Source organism: Pteropus alecto, unplaced genomic scaffold, assembly GCF_000325575.1.
Source record: "Pteropus alecto unplaced genomic scaffold, ASM32557v1 scaffold1197, whole genome shotgun sequence".
NCBI lineage: Eukaryota > Metazoa > Chordata > Mammalia > Chiroptera > Pteropodidae > Pteropus > Pteropus alecto.
The window spans coordinates 88,801-109,763 of NW_006441068.1; the positions used below are offsets into that span (position 1 = coordinate 88,801).

General features: G+C 36.3%; 2 protein-coding genes across 2 annotated transcripts; both read left to right on the top strand.

The window, feature by feature from the left end:
• Nucleotides 1-8,697: 8,697 nt before the first annotated feature.
• On the top strand, nt 8,698-11,305 carry LOC102884853 (olfactory receptor 11H7-like). The gene is given in 4 exon segments (XM_015594390.2): nt 8,698-9,097; nt 9,100-9,180; nt 9,183-9,468; nt 11,209-11,305. Coding segments are annotated over 4 exon segments (864 nt in total).
• Nucleotides 11,306-13,756: 2,451 nt separating this feature from the next.
• LOC102895261 (olfactory receptor 11H4) lies at nt 13,757-14,731 on the top strand. Its single transcript, XM_006918284.1, has one exon. It carries the CDS (start codon nt 13,757-13,759, stop codon nt 14,729-14,731), a length of 975 nt encoding a protein of 324 aa, XP_006918346.1.
• The last annotated feature ends 6,232 nt before the right edge of the window (nt 14,732-20,963 follow it).

Below are 20,963 nucleotides of genomic sequence, written 5' to 3' on the forward strand. Positions count from 1 at the left end.
TCCACATTAAAGCCAGTAAAAGAGAATCTTCGTGATCTCCTTGTAAAGCTTCATGGTCCATAGGAGACATCTTCTCTGATGGGCATTGCTGTGTTATACACCTCAGGTGGGCCTATTCCCCTATACCTTTGTTCATTCAATATGCTCAAGTGATTGAGCATCAAAAATATTGATTTCTCCTTCAGCTCAAGCACAAAAAATTTTTAAAATCTCTCAGAGTAGTTATATCACCATGGAACTCACACTCTCCAAAATAAGTTCAATAACCGGTGCCAAAGTCATCTACAGGTCTTCCCCTTCTCAAAAACGTTGAGTGCACCAGGAGTAGTATAACATTTACAGGTATTTTGAATAAAACAATATGGAACTAGCTCCATTCATTGGAATGGAAACCAAAAGAAAATAAAGGTGTGGCAGAGGGAGCTTCATTTTCAGCTCTTCTCTGTGCATTCCATTACTCATGGGCACTGTCAGGACAGATGACATTAAAAAACAATAATGATGGTAAAAACAAATCAGTGTGTATGAGGATGAAGATTTACATAGGATTTAATAGTGAATATGTTAGGAACTGTGTCTACAATTATTTTGGAAATATCCATGACATTCATTTACCAGGCTTTACCTACAGCTGACTAATAGTTTTTCTGTGGGGACTTTTTGTTATTGTTGTTTTTCTACTGTCACATAGAATAGTCTACATCTCAAATACATAGAACTAAGTCTTGTGCATTTTGATTTTCAGTCAAAGTCTGTGAACCTGAGTTCAAGTCATTATTGTTGATGTTCCAGAGGTCAGTGGCTGTTCTCTGCATTGCTGTGTTCTCGTCTTGTTGAGGAGTGGTGTCTTCTTTGGAAAGCACAGAGTTCCCATAGTGGGGAGTCATTTTTTCTCACCACAATGATCATCAATGCAGGTTAGTTTAGCTCTTCATAATCATTCTAGTTTCGAACCCTAAAAGAATTTAACCTCATCTTTCAGCTTCTTTCTCTTGGTTTCTTCTCCACAAAACAACGACCTGCTCTGATATAACCAGCTCAACAGGAAACTTATGTTTGCTTCTAGATGAGCAGGTTCATAGTTCACTTTCTGCTATACTAACTTACTGAGCCCACAAGGGCTGCATCATTATACATGTATTTATCTTATTTAATATAACCTCACTGAATAGAAGAGGTTTTTTTCCTATTTGATTATGTTCAGTGAGTACTCTAAATATCTTATTTATACCACTTCTATCAAAATTATTTTTAGGGGAAATTCTCTTATCAGTCAAAAAATTAAAAGTATCTTGTTAAAAACTCTGGAGATTCCAGTATGTCACACCTATCATTGTGCTCTTTTCTCTGAGTTGTATTTGATTCTTTAAAAGACATTTACCTTGGTGATGATGTTCTAAAGAGAATAAGGGTAAATTTTGAAAGATGAGTGAATAATTACTTTTGAAACACCTTTGTTTCCTTTTCTTTTTTCTTTTATTTTGAAAGCTGGGTGGCTATTTTTTAAATAGACTAAAGTAATATCTTCCAACAGTGAATTTTATCTTCCAAGAAAATTCAATAGTGAATTTTAAGGGCAACGAGAGGCACCAGTAAGGAGAGCTTTAGAAGAGAATCACCTGGTGATTTTAATTTTCTTCTTCCATACATCTCATATGTTGTATTCATCTTTAATGACGTACATTTTAAATGTACATGAAGATATATTAGAAGAGATGTCAGAAACATGGCAGAGTAAGAGACATCCCCTGGATCTCTCTCCTTGAAACAACAATAAGCTAAACATCTAAAACTCAACAGAAAACACCCAAACTACACAGCAGCATATCTGAGCATGGGATCTGTATTTAGAGCGACTACAGGTCAAAACCCCGGTGTTGGGCGGTGGACTAGGAGAAACAAAGAAGCTGCCTCTCTCTCAGCTCCCAGAGCTCCCTGTAGAAGGAGAGGGAGGGGAGAAAGAGCTACAAGTTCCCTGAACAGTCCTGCCTGGAAGTGATGTGAGCTCCACATGGCTGGCGGCAGTGCCTCGTCATCAGGGCAGATGCAGAGAAATGGGGATGGCCGAAAAGCGGGGATGGCAGACAAATGACATTTGATTTTTACCAGCCACAGTTGCAAAATCAAGGCTGAGCCACAGCCCTTAGCCTCCAACCTAGAAGGTCCTTCCCTCAATATCTTCCAAGACTGATCACCGCAGAGCCCCAGGGGAATCTGAGCAAATGCTACCGAAACTGTTGCTAACACTGACAGAAACTGAGACTGGGGATAGCGAGCATCATTATACATCTATAAGGGAAAAAAAAGACATTATTAAGACTTTATATAAAACAAAGATCAAAGAGGCTTAGACACCACCTACTGGAAACCAAAAGAAAAATACCTTCTTTGCAACAGGCTATAGACCATTATATAATAAACCTTCTTTCTGGGGGAAAAAAAAATCAGAATACACTTCCATTAATGCCCAAGCAGAGAAATAGTCCATTAAACACCATGAACAACCAAGGTGACAAGGCATCTCAGAAAGAAAGAGAAAAATCTCCAGAAAATAAGCTTACAGACATAGAAATATGCAACTTAAATGATAGAGAATTCAGGATAGTACTTCTGAGAACTCAGTGGAATCTGAAACGAATCATATCAACAATTTTAGAAATTGAAAAAACAACTAGATGAGCAGAATGAATTCTTTAGCAAGGAGATTGAAACCCTCAAAAAGAACCAAACAGACCTTCTGGAGACAAAAAACACACTGCATTGTCTATAGCCATGCAACCCTGAACATGCCCGATCTTGTCTGATCACAGAACCTAAGCAGGGTCAGGCTTGGTTAATACTTAGATGGGAGACACCCTAGGAAGACCATGTGCTGTAGGCGTTAAACAAACACATGCACGCACACACTGCAAGAGTTGAAAAATGAAATAACAAATTTGAGAAATAGAGTCAAATGGAGAAAAGGATCAGTGATATCGAAGACAGAAATCTAGAAATAAATCAGAAGGAAGAAGAGAGAAACCGAAGAATGAAAAATAATGAAAAAGAAATACAAAAACTAGCTGATACCATCAGGAGAGGAAACATAAAAATAATGGGAATATTCAAAGCAGAGAAAAAGGAGCAGGGATTAGAAAGCATTTTCAGACAAATAGTAGACTAGAATTTCCCAAATCAAAGGAATGAGCTGGAGCTTGGAATTCAAGAAGTCAACAGAACACCCAATTATCTCATCTCAAAAAGGCCTTCACCAAGATTATTGTATTAAAATTATCAAAAATCTATAACAAGGACAGAATTCTCCGGGCAGCCGGGGAAAAGAAGACGGTAACCTCTAAATGAAAACTCATTAGATTATCGTCGGACTTCTCAGCACAAACCTTACAAGTCAGAAAGGAGTGGAATCAAATATTCAAAATATTAAATGAAAGGAACTACCACCAAGAATAATGTATCCAGCTAAGCTCTCCTTTAGACATGAAGGAGAAATTTCCAGACATACAAAAATTGACAGAATTCTCCACTACGAGGCCTGCACTACAGGAAATACTGAAAGGGGTCAGTTCCTAAAACAAAATGACAAAAAGTACATAATTAGGAGTAAGGTGACTAGCAGGCCGGTAGAAGCAAAGGATTGCAACCCTCACTAAAATAGGGCATATTAGCTTAAAAAAAAAAGAAGAAATTTGTTATAACATAGTAATGAACATTCAGCATATGTAGAAACAAATTGAGACAAAAATGACTGAAAAGGGAAGGATTCAAAGATCCAGATTCGGAAAGGGGAATGGGGAATGGAGATAAGGCATGTGCAGAAGAAAAGGGAGGACTGTATATATATATATAGATATATCATATTCATAATGGTAACTTCACGCCAAGTATTCAGAAAAGAAGTATGTCATATAAAACAGGAAAGACCAGAGGGAAAAGCCACAAAAGATAACCAAAATAAAGAGTACAGAAGCACAAGGACAAGGAAGCAAAGGAAACACCATGCTATCAGAAGACAAAAGATACAATGGCTATAAGACCTCATATTTAAATAATCACCCTAAATATCAATGGACTGAACTCATCAATAAAAAGGAACAGAGTTGCAGATGGATCATAAAACGAAACCCAACCATAAACTGCCTCCAGGAGACACTTCTCAGCTCCAAAGACAAACAGAGACTCAAAATGAAAGGGTAGAAAATGATATTTCAAGCAAATGGCATTCAGAGAAAAGCGGGAGTAGCTGTACTAATATCAAGCAGAATAGACTTTAAAATCAAAAAGATAAAGAAAGATACTGAGGAACACTTCATAATGATAAAGGGAATCATGCACCAAGAAGACATAACACTTATTAATATGTATGCCTTCCATCCCGAATCGGCTGCTTATACATTCTTCTCTAGTGCACATGGAACATTCTCAAGGATTGACCACATACTGGGACACAGAGATAGCCTCAACACATATAAATGAGGTTGGAATCATACCAACCATATTCTCTGATCATAATACTTCGAAGCTGGAGATCAACTGTAACAGAAAGCAGGAAGAACCACAAATACATGGAGATTAAACAACATACTACTGAAGAATAACTGGATCAGAGAAGAAATAAAAAGAGAGATCAAGAGACACATAGAAACGAATGATAATGATAGTACAACACTTCAAAACTTTTGCGATTCGGCAAAAGTGGTCATAAGAGGAAAGTTCATATCATTACAGACCTATGTCCAAAAACAAGAATGAACCCAAATAAACAACCTAATGCTTCATCTTAAACTAGGAGAGGAAGAAAAAAATGAAGCCTAAAATCAGCAGAAGGAAAGAAATAATCAAAAGTAGAGCAGAATTAAATGAAATTGAAAACGAACAATAAGTAGAAAAACGTAACAAAGAGCTGGTTCTTTGAGAAGTTTAATAAAATTGACAAATCCCTGGCTAGACTCACTAAAGAAAAAAGAGAAAGGACACAAATAAACAAAATCAGAGATGAAAGAGAAGAAATTACGCCAGACACTGCAGAAATACAAAGGATCATACAAGAATACTATGACAAAGTATATACCACCAAATTTAATAACCTAGAAGAAATGGACAAGTACTTAGAAAGATACAACCTTCCTAGATTGAATCAAGAACTAGAAAATCTAAACAGATCGATCAGCAATATGGAAATTGAAACAATCATCAAAAACATAGCAAAAAGTAAAAGTCCAGGACCAGATGGCTTCACCAGTGAATTCTACCATTCAAAGATTTAATACCTATTCTCAAACTCTTCCAAAAAATTGAAGAGGAGGCAATACTTCCCAACTCATTTTATGATGCCAATATCACTCTGATACCAAAACCAGGTAAAAATAACACAAAAAAAGAAAACTACAGACCAATACCTATTATGAACAAAATGAAAAAATCCTAAATAAGATACTAGTGAACATAATACAGCAACATATTAAAAAGATTATACACCACGATCAAGTGGGCTTCATCCCAGAGGCACAAGGATGGTTCAACATATGCAAATCGACCAATGTGATACCACATAAACAAATTAAAAAATAAGAATCATATGATCATATTAATAGATGAAGAAAAAGCCTTTAACAAGATACAGCATCCATTTATGATCGAAACACTTAATGAAATCAGTATAGAAGAAAAGTAGCTTAGCATAATAAAGGCCATCTATGACAAACCCTGAGCCAACATTATACTTAATGGTGAAAAACTAAAAACCTTCGCTCTAAGATCAGGGACAAGGCAAGGCTGTCCACTATCGCCACTGTTATTCAGTATAATATTGGAGGTCCTAGCGAGTGCAATCAGAAAAGAGAAAGATATAGAAGGCATCCAAATAGGAAACAAAGAAGTCAAACTGTCACTATTTGTAGATGACATGATTCTTCATATAGAAAACCCTAAAGACTACACAAGAACACTACTAGAAACAATAAGCAAATACAGTAAAGTCTCTGGATACAAAATCAATGTTCAAAAATCCATAGCGTTCCTATACTCTAACAACGAAGTGTCAGAAAAAGAAGTAGAAAAAATAATTCCTTTTGCAATTGCAACAAAGGAATAAAATACCTAGAAATAAATTTAATGAAACATGTGAAGGACCTATATAATGAAAGCTACAAGACCCTATTTAAAAAAATAGAAGAAGATACAAAGAAATGGAAAGATATTCCATGTTCTTGGATTGGAAGACTCAACATAGTTAAAATGACTATATTACCTAAAGCATTATACAGATTTAATGCAATCCCCATCAAAATCCCATCAGCATTTTTTAAAGAAATGGAACAAAAAAACATGATATTTATATGAAAGCACATAAGACCCCGAATTGCCAAAGCCATCCTGAGAAAAAAAAAAATGAGGCTGGAGCCATCACTCTGCCCAACTTCAAATTATGCTACAAAGCCACAGTAATCAAAATGGCATGGTATTTCAGGAAAACAGACATGTTTATATGGGCAAACAATTTTCAACAAAAAAGCCAAAAACATAAAGTGGAGAAAAGAAAGCCTCTTCAATAAATGGTGCTGGGAAAACTGGAAAGCCACCTGCAAAACAATGAAACTAGACTGTTGTCTATCACCACTCACCAAAATTAACTCAAAATGGATTACGGACCTGAATATAAGACCTGAAACAATAAAATGCATAGAAGAAAACATAGGAATGAAACTCAAGGACCTTGAACTTAAAGAGGATTTTATGAATTTGACTTCAAAGGCAAGGGAAGTAAACGCTAAAATAAATGAATGAGACTACATCAAACTAAAAACTCGTGCGCAGCAAAAGAAATTGTCAACAAGGTAAACAGACAATATTCTGAATGGGAAAATATATTTGCAAGCAACATCTCCGATAAGGGCCTAAGATCCAAAATATACAAAGAACTCATATGACTCAATAATAACAAAAAAACAAACGATCCAATTAAAAAATGGGCAGAGGACCTGAACAAACACTTCTCCCTAGAGGACATACAAATGGCCTACAATCATATGAAAAGATGCTCAGCATCACTAGCTTTTAGGGAAATGCACATTAAAACCATAATGAGATACCATCTCACACCTGTTAGAATAGCTATAATCAACAGGACAAGTAATAACAAATGTTGGAGAGGATGTGGAGAAAAAGGAACCCTTATAAACAAATGTTGGAGAGGACGTGGAGAAATAGGAACCCTCATACACTGTTGGTGGGACTGCAAATTGGGACAGCCACTATGGAATACAGTATGGAGGTTCCTCAAAAATCAGAATTGATCTACCATATGATCCAGCAATCCCTCTACTGGATTTTTACCCCAAATACTTGAAAACTCATATCCATAATGATTATTGCACACTGATGTTCATAGCAGCATTATTCACAGTGGCCAGGACATGGAAGCAACCAAACTGTCCTAATGATAGATGATTGCCTAAAGAAGCTTTGGTACATATATACAATGGAATATTACTCAGTCATAAGAAATGAAATACTGCCATTTGTGACAACATGGATGCAACTTGAGATAATCATGCTAAGTGAAATAAGCCAGACAGAAAAGTTGAAAATCATGTGATATCACTTATATGTGGGATATAAACTTAAAAGCAACAAATGAGCAGGACAAACAAACAGAGACTCATGGACGTGGACAATAGACTAGTGGTTACCACAGGGGAGGGAGGAGGTGGGAGTCTGTAGGTCAACAGGGAAAAAATATTTAAATCATTTCTTCAATTAAAAATATTAATTAATTAATTAATTTTTAAAAAAGAAAAAGAAATAGATGGTATTACTTAATGAATGTTAATGTTCTTAGTGTGATGACAATATTGTGGCTATTTAGGTGAAAAGTTATCATTAGAAGATGCGCATATATTTCAGATGGTATATGTGTCTTGCTTTTCTATAGTTTAGCAAAATAAATAAATACATAACCAACCAAGCAAATAAAAAATGAAATACAAAAAATAAATGTACATGAAGCATGATGATAAATCACCATGGGAATTAATCATCATGAAGTGAATAACAGTGATTTTTATTGACAAAAACAAAAGATTAAATACCAAATTATAAATGAGCTGTAGTGCAATATAAATGTCTTTAAATGGAAAATAGAAAAATGTATAAATTATTTACTATCTGAATATCCTTGTTGATTTTCTTCTGGTATCATGAAAGAAATTAGAGAAATTAAATTCTCCTAATGAAAATAGATTAAGAGGGGAATGGAATCTGAAATAGCATCAAAACTAATACCACTTAAATCTGTAAAAAGTGTCAGATTCAAATCTGTTTTTAAAGATAGCTTATGTGTCCTCACATTTTGAAGTGAATAGCACTAATTGTTATATATGAACACTTTCACTGAAAAAAATTAGATGTAAGACAAAACATTTTGCCTCTATTTCACGATTTCTTTACATCAAAAGATGAAATTTACCTGATTTTGTCTACTGACAAAAAAGTTCAAGCAGCCTAGAACTGTACATTTATTAAGAATTAAGGTCAAAGGGCTCATGCAGAATAGGGTACAATTAATTCAAGACTTGTTTTCGAATATTCAATACATTTCCCTGTATCAATCAAACTCCCTGTCCTAAGAAAAGTTTCAAATGCCTCAGTGGTAGAGTAACTTGTCATTATCTTTCATCTTCTCTCCACAGGCTGGGGACAATGAATAAGTCAGGGATATCTACTGTGACACAGTTTGTCTTGTTGGGCTCTCCTGGTCCCTGGAAAGTGCAAATCATTCTTTTCTGAATGATTTTTTTGGTCTACATCTTGACTCTTTCTAGGAATACGGCCATCATTTGTGTAGTTTTGTGGGACAACCAACTTTACACCCTTATGTACATGCACCTGGCCAACTTCTTTCTAGAGATCTGGTATGTGACCTGCACAGTCCCCAACATGCTGGTTAATTTTCTTTCCAAAACCAAGACCATATCGTTTTCTGCTTGCTTCACTCATTTCTGCTTCTTCTTTCCCCTGGGTACAACTAAATGCTTCTTCCTCTCTGTCATGGCTTACGATCTATACCTAGCCATCTGCTGTCCACTGCACTATCCCTCAGTCATACTGGACAGCTCTGTGCCATTCTCATATCTCTCTGTTGGCTCGTTAGTTTCCTTGGACATTCAACTTCTATTTTCTTTATTTTCAACTATCTTTCGGTGGTCCCAACATCATTGATCACATTCTTTGTGATGTGGACCCACTAATTGCATTGTCCAATGCACCTACACTCATCATCGAGCATGTTTTTCATTCTGTGAGCTCTCTTATCCTCATTCTCACCATGTTGTACATCCCAGGGTCATATATCCTGGTGCTCAGAGCTGTGCTTCAGGATCCTTCTTCAGCTGGGCAGGAAAAGGTCTTCTCTACCTGTGGATTCCACTTAGTTGTGGTGTCTCTGTTCTATGGAACTATAATGGTGATGTAGATTAGAAACAAGACGAGACTGTCCACACTCACCATTTCTATTCAACATAATACTAGAAGTCCTAGCCAGAGCAATCAGTCAAGAAAAAGAAATGAGGCATCTAATTAGAAAAAATGAAGAAGATAAAATCTCTTTGTATGCAGATTAAATGATATTATATACAGCAAATTCTAACAGCACCACAAAAAAACTGTTAGAACTATTAACAAATTCAGTAAAGTTTCAGGTACAAACTCAATATACAAAAAGCAGTTGAATTTATATATACTAACTATGAAATATCTGAAAAAGAAATAAAGATAACAATCCCATTCACAGTAGCATCAAAAACAATAAAATATATACTAATAAATTTAACGGAAATGGAGAAAGTTCTGTATACTGAAGATTAAAACTATAAGATTTTAATAAAAGAAATTGAAGAGGACACTAATAAATGAAAAGATATTCCAACTCATGGGATAGAACTGATCTTGTAAAAAATGTCCATACTACCCAAAGACATAGATAGACTCAATGCAATTCCTATCAAAATTCCAACACCATTTTTTAAAGCAATAAAAAAAAAACCCTAAAATTCATATGAAACCATAAAAGACTGTAAATAGTCAAAGCAATCCAGAGAAAGAAGAACAAAGCTGGAGGCATCAGACTTCCTGATTTCAAGCTATACTAGCAAGCTATAGAAATCAAAACAGTATGGTACAGGTATAAAAACAGACACATAGACCAATACAACAGAACTGAAAGCCCAAATATAAACACTCATATATTTGACCTACTAGTATTTGACAAGGAAGCCAATGGAGAAATGGCATAGAGCATCTCTGAATATCAGGTTCACTTACAAGCTGCCCCAGTACCCACCTGTGAAGGTTTTCTTATGAATCTTCACTGTTACCTCACTCCTAGGGAAACCTAGGAGTCGTATTTTAATGAAATCATTTGAGAGGACCCTAGGAAGAATCCCCAATTTTTTAAGAAGATAAATAAAATACCGATGGTAAAAATCTCTTCTCACATTTGCACTGCTTTTAAATTCCTCACTCTTCGAAAGTGAAATCAGAATGGAAACTGATCATTTGACTAGATTAGTCGATTAAGTGCCTTCTACCATTTTGGAATTCCTTCCTCATCAATTAACACCACTCCACATCATGATCAGATCACACAAACAGTTCCTCCCTAATACCGAACACCTGGTCATTACAGAGAACGACTCCAGGAAAATTCAGTGGATTTAATTTTAAAGTGACCAACTTTAAATGTACTTCACAAATATAGTTCACAATATACTTTCCTGTTTTGCTGTGTTATAGCATTTTGTTTAAGCTAGATAGAAAATGTTCACAAACATGTCTGTTTCATAATTAGAGTCATGGGCACAACTTCCATTTATCTCACTGATCTCCACAGAGGGTATTCCTTAATGGAATGCAAGCTCTGCAATAGAAAGCCTTCTGAAATCTATCCCGTCCTTTCCCTGGGTTCTCTATTTCTTTGACTCTAGCCACTCCCTATGAGCTAATCTACTGGATGAGCCCCAAAGATTGGAAAGCAGATGCACTCCAGGGGAAACTTGAGGATGCCACTGAGACCTTGGGGAGAAACATAGAGTATTAGAGTAATCCCTGAGAGGAAACATCAGAAACCCTGCTTCATGTGTTAAATATCTCAGCAAACTCCTAGAAAACAAGCCTCTGGAACCTCCAGAAGTGAAGGCAGTCCAGGGAACCACGCATGACGCCCTCACCTGGAATTTTCCTCATTAGAGCCAATGAAGAGGAGCTGCCTTTATGTTCGGCACCACTGAACCCATCCCTCTCTCCAAGCTGAGTCAGGAAAACCATCATCGTATGTAAGAGAAAAAAAGACTAATTGTTCACATTACATCCACTGCTGTGATATACTACCGAGTGCCTTTTACTTTATAAATCTGATTAGTCATTGTTCTTCTGTAGTAGTATAGCATAAATGTTTCATATGTGAATACAGGACACTTAATGTTCACTGGGTGAAAAGTCATGCACCCTGTGGGTAGCCTATCCGTGAAACGAATACGTAGAATAGATCAGCTGCACCACTTTTCCCAAATCTATGATTTTATAATTATTAGGGACCATCTTTCTGAAACAATCTCACTTTTCAGAAGTAATAAGGTGGTATACCCTCCTCTCAGACTACCTGAGAAGACAGTATACCAATTGAGGCACATTTGAAAGGAGGCTATTTAATCAAGCTATTATTCTTGAGGTGGGCAAAATGGTGAGTTGACTGGTTGGTTGGTTGGTTGATTGGTTGGTTGGTTGGTTGGTTGGTTGGTTGATTGGTTGGTTTCTTACATTGGAAAGGAGTGTACAAAAGAGTTGGTTCCCAAGGATGATAGCTCATGTGATAATTTATCATGCTTTTTAAAAGCATGAGAAACAGTATGTTTATGGCATAAAATGAGAAGCATGAGAAACAGTATGTTTATGGCATAAACATGAGAAACATGTTGTTTATGGCATAAAATGATGAGAAACGGTATGTTTATGGCATACTGTTTAGAGCTTCAAAGGGGGAGTTATGCAGACCTTGATGGGGTCGGTTTATTTTGTCAATGCCTAAAATGAAAATTGATTACTCTGGCTTTTCCATTTAGCTCCTTACCCTTTGATCATCTCATTACTTGTCTACATTTTCATCAAAAGCTACAGGAAAAATAATATCACTGCTAATAAACCTTACAGGGTATGGTGATATTAAAAAAAAAAAAAAGATAGAGGTGTGAAGCTGTCATTGTACAATGTAGTGTCCTGAACTGTTATTCACATTAAACATGCATGTTCCACTTTTTCAGAAAGGTCGGGAAGCACAGATTTCATGAACGTGGTTCCTGGTTTAAATCTCTGAGCCTGGATTTAGTTTCTGACCTGCAGCAGGGAAAGTGATTTATTTAGACTCTGTAAATAACAGTCATGACAGTCTAGGAATACTCTATTAAACATCTTAATTGGGGAAGGTGGTAAACAAATGTCTTTTGAATTCAACATTGACTGGAAAACTAGACAACTTTAGAACGTGGATGCTCAAGCCTCCTTTTTTGTGCGTCCATAAAAACCATCAATGGGGGACTAGTGATATTGAAGCCAAAATCTTGGTTTCTTCTCTTTTTTCTTTGCCTTTCAAATTTATCTTCCATTCCAGACAAAGTTATGACTGATGAACTCTAACATTCAAAACAAGAAATCCGAACTTAACAAGAAAACTCAATAGCAAAACTAACATTTTAAGGCTCTTAATCAATGCTTTTTAATATTAATCGGTGCAAGATTACTTTGATGTTTAAACAAAAAATTTGTATATTTTTGACAACTATTAAATATAAATTCTTAAATAAGACTAAAAAGTACCTGACTGTTCAAATATTTGAAAATGTCCTCTCTTCCCTTTTAAAGAACAAAATTAATTCTACAGGATAATATTGCAGATAAACCTCATTTGACTTAGATCTCTTTGTTTATATCATGTAAAAATACTTATTAAATAAACCTGTCTTGAAAACATCATTTCTTTATTTTATTTAGGCAGATTCTGAATATAAAAATAAGATAGTTCATTTTTATTTATTAGGTGTAAAAACCATGTAAACAAACTCTTGCAAATTGACATATTTAAAAAATAATTTTCTCCCTTTTTTAGAGCAAAAATGTTTTAACATGCTGGTTCTTTTGTACATTTTTTTGGTGTCTCTCAAAAGTGATATTTAAAGTGATACTTTAAAAGAACCTCTTTCGAGGAAAATTTAAGAACGGTCTTGAGTCTTGAGCATAGTGATGTCTGAGACAATCAATTCAGTTGATTAGACTACTACAAAAACCCAGAGTCCTGAAGTAAGTTTTATCTCCACATGTTAGTCAACTAAGTCGGTTCTGCTGCCAAAGGTTTAACCAAATTTCATACGTTTTTAAAAATGTAAGCTGAATCAGAAAAAGTGGATGAATTTGTGCATGAAGACCATTAATGATCTTTAGAAAAACAAACCAAAATCAGAAAAGGTCTTTATAAGGATCAAAGCAAAAACAAAGATATTTGTTTGTTTGTACCATTGGTGTGGAAAATTCTTGCTGCATTGAATCCTAGCAAAATAATACTGAGATTTAGAACCACGATCAATTCAAAATAAGGTGGGCTCTATTCCCATTCGGTCTCAAGATATATTTTATAATTTCCTGTAGAGCTTAAGTTTCCTTCTCAATAAAGTCCTTGAGAGATTTAGGAAGCCAAGCAACTTGAGTTACACTCATGTCTTTCTTCTTCGTAGATTTAAGACCCATGAACAGGTCAGCAACACACATCGTGACTGAGTTTGTTCTCCTTGGATTCCCTGGTTGCTGGGAGATACAGATTTTCCTCTTTGCACTCTTTTTGGTTATTTATATCTTGACCTTGCTGGGGAATGGAGCCATTATCTGTGCAGTGAGATGGGACCCTCGACTGCACACACCCATGTACTTTCTGCTGGGAAACTTTGCCTTCCTTGAGATCTGGTACGTTTCCTCCACTGTTCCAAACATGCTAGCCAATATTCTCTCCAAAACCAAGGTTATATCATTGTATGGCTGCTTCCTCCAGTTCTACTTCTTTTTTTCCCTCGGCACAACTGAATGTCTCTTCCTGGCAATCATGGCTTACGATCGGTACCTGGCCATCTGTCACCCACTACACTACCCCACCATCATGACTGGGAAGCTCTGTAGAATGTTAGTGTCTCTCTGCTGGCTCACTGGATTCCTTGGCTACCCAATCCCTATTTTCTTCATCTCCCAACTCCCCTTCTGTGGACCCAATATCATTGATCACTTCCTCTGTGACATGGACCCACTGATGGCTCTGTCCTGTGCTCCAGCTCCCATTACTGAACTTATTTTCTATACTGAGAGCTCTCTTGTCCTCTTTTTCACTATTACATACATTTTTCGATCCTATACCCTGTTACTCAGAACTGTTTTGCAGGTCCCTTCTGCGGCTGGCCGGAGAAAGGCCTTTTCTACCTGTGGATCTCATTTAGTTGTGGTGTGTCTTTTCTATGGGACAGTCATGGTAATGTATGTGAGCCCTACATATGGCATCACTACTTTGATGCAGAAGATCCTCACACTGGTATATTCAGTAATGACTCCTTTCTTTAATCCCCTCATCTATAGTCTTCGTAATAGGGACATGAAACTTGCTCTGAGAAGTGTCCTGTTCAGAATCAGAATTAGTCAAAATTTGTGAGTCAATGATGTGCCATGCTTCCAGGTTCTAATAAAGAATAAGGTGGGGAAGTATAAGTACTTTCAATGTTCTTTTAGCCCTCACTCTGAGTAGTTAGAGAACACATTTTTTTCCCCTGGAAGTATACTCAGCTTAAATTATACTCACTACTAAAGCCTTAATTCTCTGGACTTTAACATAAAGTGAAAGTTTTTTAAAGGTCGTACTTATTGCAATGATAAAATGAGATTCCTATAAGAGGAAAGTCAGAATATCCTGAAGGATTTATCATCAGTTTAAGGATAAGTCTAATGACTTTTACCAAATATAGGTATCCCCTACTATCCAAAAGTAGAGGATTCCTATGAAAACCTTAATAAGCCAATATGGTATTAAGAGAAGAAGCGATTACCATTAATCTAAAAGCAAAAATTTCTTCAGATTTCTTTCGGTTAGCAAAAACAGGTGTAACATAGGTCTTTCATAAAAGTGAAGTGGAGTAACAAAAACTTTCAAACAGTGGGGAATATCTGCAATTAAAATCCAGTCACTTTTTTAAAAAGTTTTATTTAGGTATGATTGATATACAAAAAGACCGCCCATTTTTAATGCATACTGAAGGTGTAGTGACTCTTAACTAGCCAGGAGACCTTTCTAAACTCTTTAACAAACACACACACCTTTCTTATCATTAGTCTAACAACATTATCTAAATACTTTCTCTCTAATGAGAAAAAATAAAAATAAAAATAAACCTCTCTTGACCAGAAGGAACTCTTTCAAAAATATTCTTAGAGATATAGTTTATTTGTGGTAAGTTTGAAATAAAATTTGAATACATGCTAAATAATAATTTGTTGAGGTTGCTTTTAACACTTTCATTATTACACATACCACACTATAGTGGAATTTATTCATTTACGTGTACTTCTCCTGAGGGAGCTCCTTGAGAACAGAAATTGCCTTTTTCATTTCTGGATCCTCAGCACACACTTACAGAGAGGAAAGCAGTCCTTCGAAGCTGGGAACTGGCCTGGCACTATCAGTTATGTATTGGTGTTGCCAGTTGCTGGCCTGGCACGCCCAGCCAGGCCCTGGTGTAATCTTGTTGAATATCAGCAATTTCACAGAATGTCAACATCAGACCAAGCCACTATGTGAGCGTGATGGATCAAGACAAAACAAGAACACTCTACAATCACATCTGAGCACAAAATCAGGAACACTGTCCCAATTACAAAAATAACCAAACATCCTACTCTTTAGGCTAATATAAGTGAGTGCTGCCTCTTGACCAAGGACAGCTTTAGCCCAACTGCCTTCTAGATAAAAATTAAGATACCCAATCATAGAATTTCTATCCACTTTGACAGCATCTGGAGAAAACCAATACTTCCTTAAATTCTCCCAAAACTGACTAACACAAGCCCAAATCATATAATAAATTCTCTCTGATATCTTTCTACTGAGATGCCCCATATTCCTCATAGTATATGTCCTCCCTCGTTGCAAGAAGCCAAGAAACCCATCTTTATTCAACTACAGATGTGTTCCTGATGGTCTGTGCATAATCGGGAATAAACAGTAGTAAATTATTTAGCATGTAGTAAGATCTCCAAATGTTTGATACATCCATCTTAATTTTTTTACTTACAAAAGTAATACGGAGCTGTAACAAAGTCTAGCAATGAAGAATGTATAAAGATGATGAATTTCCCATCCTCACTCTCATCCCCATCGATCCTTCACCCTGCTCCTCAGAGTCAACATATTTGAATTCCTGACTGACATTTAACACACTCATTATATGGCCCCTTTAAACCTACTTTGTTTTCCATTTCTTCCCAGTATGAACCCTCAATCCTAGTCAGGCTAGTCGCTTAACTACTCCACTCTGCATCATCTCCACTCCTTTGCTTAGGCCGCTCTTTAAACCTGGCGAGCCTCACTTCATCTTCTGTTATGAACTTGAGAAAGATATTTAACACTTAGATTCTTAAGGACTTATTTTGTAAAATCAATATATAAGATAATATCTTGTAACAGTGTCATAAGGATTAAATGAAACAACTTATGTGAGAACCATACCACGGTAAAAGACACACAGGAGAGTCTCAGCACCTGTTTGTTCCCCTCTCCTTCCTATCTTCCAAATCTGACCATGGATAATTTACTGATTATTCTATCAGATTTTCATTACGCTCATTATGCAAACCTTTGTTGCCGAATAATACATACACATATGTCCACGTAACTAATGCCTTAACACGCAAACTCTGCACCATTTTACATTTTAATTTACGTTATACATTGTTAATAGTATGTAAACTTTTTCTGAGAACATAAAAAATTATTCTTTTTTCACCAAATTCTATAGCGATGCCTCCAAATTCCTTCAGATTTATTCCACTATATCAGACAAACATCATCTTCTTGGTGTACCATTTACTAAGCATTGACTTATGGGACGGCAAATCTCTTTAGTCAGTAAGTCTCTATAATACCTTGGGGAAATTACGTTATTCTAATGCAGTTCTTCTTCCCAGAATTGTTCTTGAACATAAAGATATCTATTGCTTTAAAACTTTATGAACTCTTGGGAGATTGATTCTACATCTATACAACTTGTCAGAATTATGCTGATTCTTTTCTCCTCGCAGCTCTCCAAACCTACTATTGCCAAGAAGCCATCTCTAGCCTTCACAAGAGTACATACTACAGACACCAACTCAATGCCCTTCTTGGTTTAATAAGATTTTTCCTCACGTTTTTAGAATAACATTCTCTAGAATTTGGAGGTTTGACTTAGGCTGCTTATTTCTTCCTAGAGACTTGAAAGATAATTAACATCAAGATAAACTGTCACACTGGTTATGTCCTTGTATATGAGCAACAGGACATCTAACAGAGGTGGTTTAGTTAAAGGCTGGATCAACATGGTTTTATTTTCATTTTTACATTTTTCTATAAAACAGGCAAGTATAAACATTAAATATACAGAAAACTAAATTTAAAAATTAAATCTAAACACCTAAGGAGAATTAGGTGCTATACATATTAATCTTAACTATTAGAATTTTACTCCTTCCTGCATTGTCTTTTCATGGGTTTAAATAAAAACACATAATTTCTTTCACTTTCTTACTTTGATACAAAACACCACAAAACAGCATGCTGTATAGTGTCAAAAGCACTACACTTGATACAGGAGACCTAGCTTTAAGCCCAGGCTTATCGCTCACCAGTTAGATCACCTTATTCAACTTAAAACTCTTATACTGCTATATACAATGCTTGATCTAACATTTATAAATTTATTCAGGAACTGAGTCTAGGAGGAACCAGTGAGGAAGTGAAAGAGGTCTCCTCCTTGCTTCCAACTTATGAATTGGCCTACAGCAACAGGCAAGTAAATAAAAGAAAGGGAACAGTTCTCCCTACCAGTTGTTCAACCAGGGCAAAGAGGAAATGTCTGGGCCAGGAAAGGAGCACAAAGAGAAGCAAAGATAGATGGGGCAAAGAGACTGGGAGGCTGAGATATTCATGGGATTCCTTATCACCAGAGAAGCATTAACCCTGACCACACTGGTAAAGCATGCGCTCTCTCATCTAGTGGGCCATACCCTAAAATCCTGGCACCTGGGATCTACTTTTGCATTCATCTGATGGGATTCTGATACAATCTCTTCCACAGCCATCCTGCTCTGAGCAAAGATAAACAGGACCATGTAGCCATTTGTTTACCTTCTCCATCAATATAAACATGTAAAATATATTTAAAAATGTGAAAACCTGATTTTCTAAATCTAAGGTAACCAGGAATAGAATCACATGTCTTCTGACATTTGTAATCAAGAACAGAATATTTATTCATTCAACATTTGTCGAGTGTGTACCATAACTAGACACCATGCTAGAGGTACGGACACATTTTAGAAAGACATCTTTCCTACCTAAAAGAGATCCAATCTCTTGGGAGAATTTTATAATATTAATAAATCATTTAAATTTTTATAGTAATAAATATATACATAAAGTTACTTTATTTAGAATGCAGTTCTCAATGAACACTGATGACACAGTACAAAGATTTCTGTGTCTTTCTTGGTTTGATCTAAGCCATAGCTCACTAAGCGAGTTTATCTGCAGGCTCATAACTACCCTATCGTTCAGTAAAAAGGTCACAATTTACTATTCAAACAGGTGTTTTCCACCATGTACACTGAACGTGGCCTGGCCAAAGAGTATAGGGAACAAGGCACTCAAAGTGAAGCCTTCTGCATTGCTTCTCCAAGGGTGAGCTGGTACCGGGACAATATCCTTTAGCAGTATCCATTTCTGCAAAAAGAAGTCGCACAAATGTGCTGTGCTTTTTTATGCTAGGAGATATATTTACTCTCTATCATAGCTTTAAAATCATGCTAAAAATAATTTTTAAATGTCATTTAAAACTATAACCCAAGAAGCCAACCTGAAAAGACTACACACTCTATGGTTCCAACTACAGATCATTGTGGAAAAGGGAAATCTACAGAGAGAGGAAAGAGATCAGAGGTACTTGGGGCAAGGGGAGAAACGAAGAATGAATGTGTGGAGCACAGAGGATTTATAGGGATGTGAAAATATTCTGTATGATATTATAATGGTGGATACAACTCATGATATATTTGTCAAAACCTACAGAATGTACAACATCAAGAGTGAAGCCTACCTGATAAATAGACTCCCTGAGATCTCTTAATAAAAAATGAGTGAAACCTAATGTAAACTATGGGCTTTGGGTGATGATGTGTCAATGTAAGTTCATCGTGTTTACTCTCCTGTTGGCAGTGACAAACAAAAGCAGACAAAGTAAGTTTTCCACAAGACTTTGTGCTAATAGAGAAGTAGTCTAGAGACCAACAAAACAAGGCTCACATTCTTCAAATGAAAAGTTTTTTCATCTACCCGTTTCTCTCATCTTTCATTAGGCCCATTTGGACACATCTGGTTGATATCTTTTTTCTTCTTCTCTCTCTTCTACCTGGTATAAAATGCTTCAGGCCAAACAGTAGTTGGCAGAATCTAGAAGAAGTTGGCACCCATTGAGCTGCCTCTGTGAATGCAATGCCCAAAGGATCTCTATCCCCCAAGTCTAATCCAAAAACAAAGTTGTTTTAACAGACTAGTAAAGAAACTTGAAGAAGCAGAATCATAGCAAAAGAAAATGGGTCCCCAGATGCCAGGTTGCGACTCTCTGCAGTAGCTCTGCCTTGGTTGATTAAAGCAATACTTGGAGGCCCCTGAGAGCCAATTACAAAAGGAAGTCATGGTGAGGGAATGAGAAATGATTCCAACAACCACTAGTCAAAGGTGAACAGATCCCACAGCACCAAAGGATAGTGATTGAAACTGTTGCATCAGCCAAGTTCCAATACCAACTCCCTGAACATGAAGAGGGAGCAAAGGGGAAGGCTGAGGGAGAGAGGGAAATGTGCCCCTCTGGCAAGATTCTACTTAGTATTCCAAGTGCATACACACCTGACAATTAAGGTACAAGAAGTATCTCTTGATTAGCCATGTAGAAAACCCCAGGAACATGCCATGAGAGAGACAAGACCTGCAGGCTGGGAAACACACCCAATAGAGTCAGGCTACTGACACAACAGCCTTGCTACTGATTCGGTATGGCTACTGTCAAATCAGATCACATGTGACTCATCATCCTTGATGAACAATTCTACTTCCAGGACTGCTCACCCATCCATCTTCTACTGTAAAAGACCTGCTGACTTTCAAAGCATGTTCACAAACACTATTTCACTGGCTGTTGCAAAAATACTTGAAACTTATTTAATTTTATTAATTAACACCACTCCAATAATTTTTAATTAAAAAAAAAAAAGAACTTAAAACTGAAGTTCAAGAAATTTGCGTAACATCACACGGGCAGTGTTATTTGTATATTTTTAAGTGCTATGCCACTATGCTTATATATGCACAGCATACATATAAAAGAAAATTTAAGAAAATGGAGTGGCTACTACAGCAAGGAATTTAAAGATTAAGAGTGGAAATGAAACTTTCTTTTCTGTTACTTTTTTGGTAACTTCAATTTTACATTATTGTATATTTAACATTCTGAAACTAAATGGGAAAAAGTTATATTTAGGGAACAGAAAACCAAAGTCCAATTCTCCTTCCTACTGTATAAGGCAGACTCTCATGCTGGTAAGAAGCCAGAGCGTTATTGTTTCTCCTGTATCTTCCCACT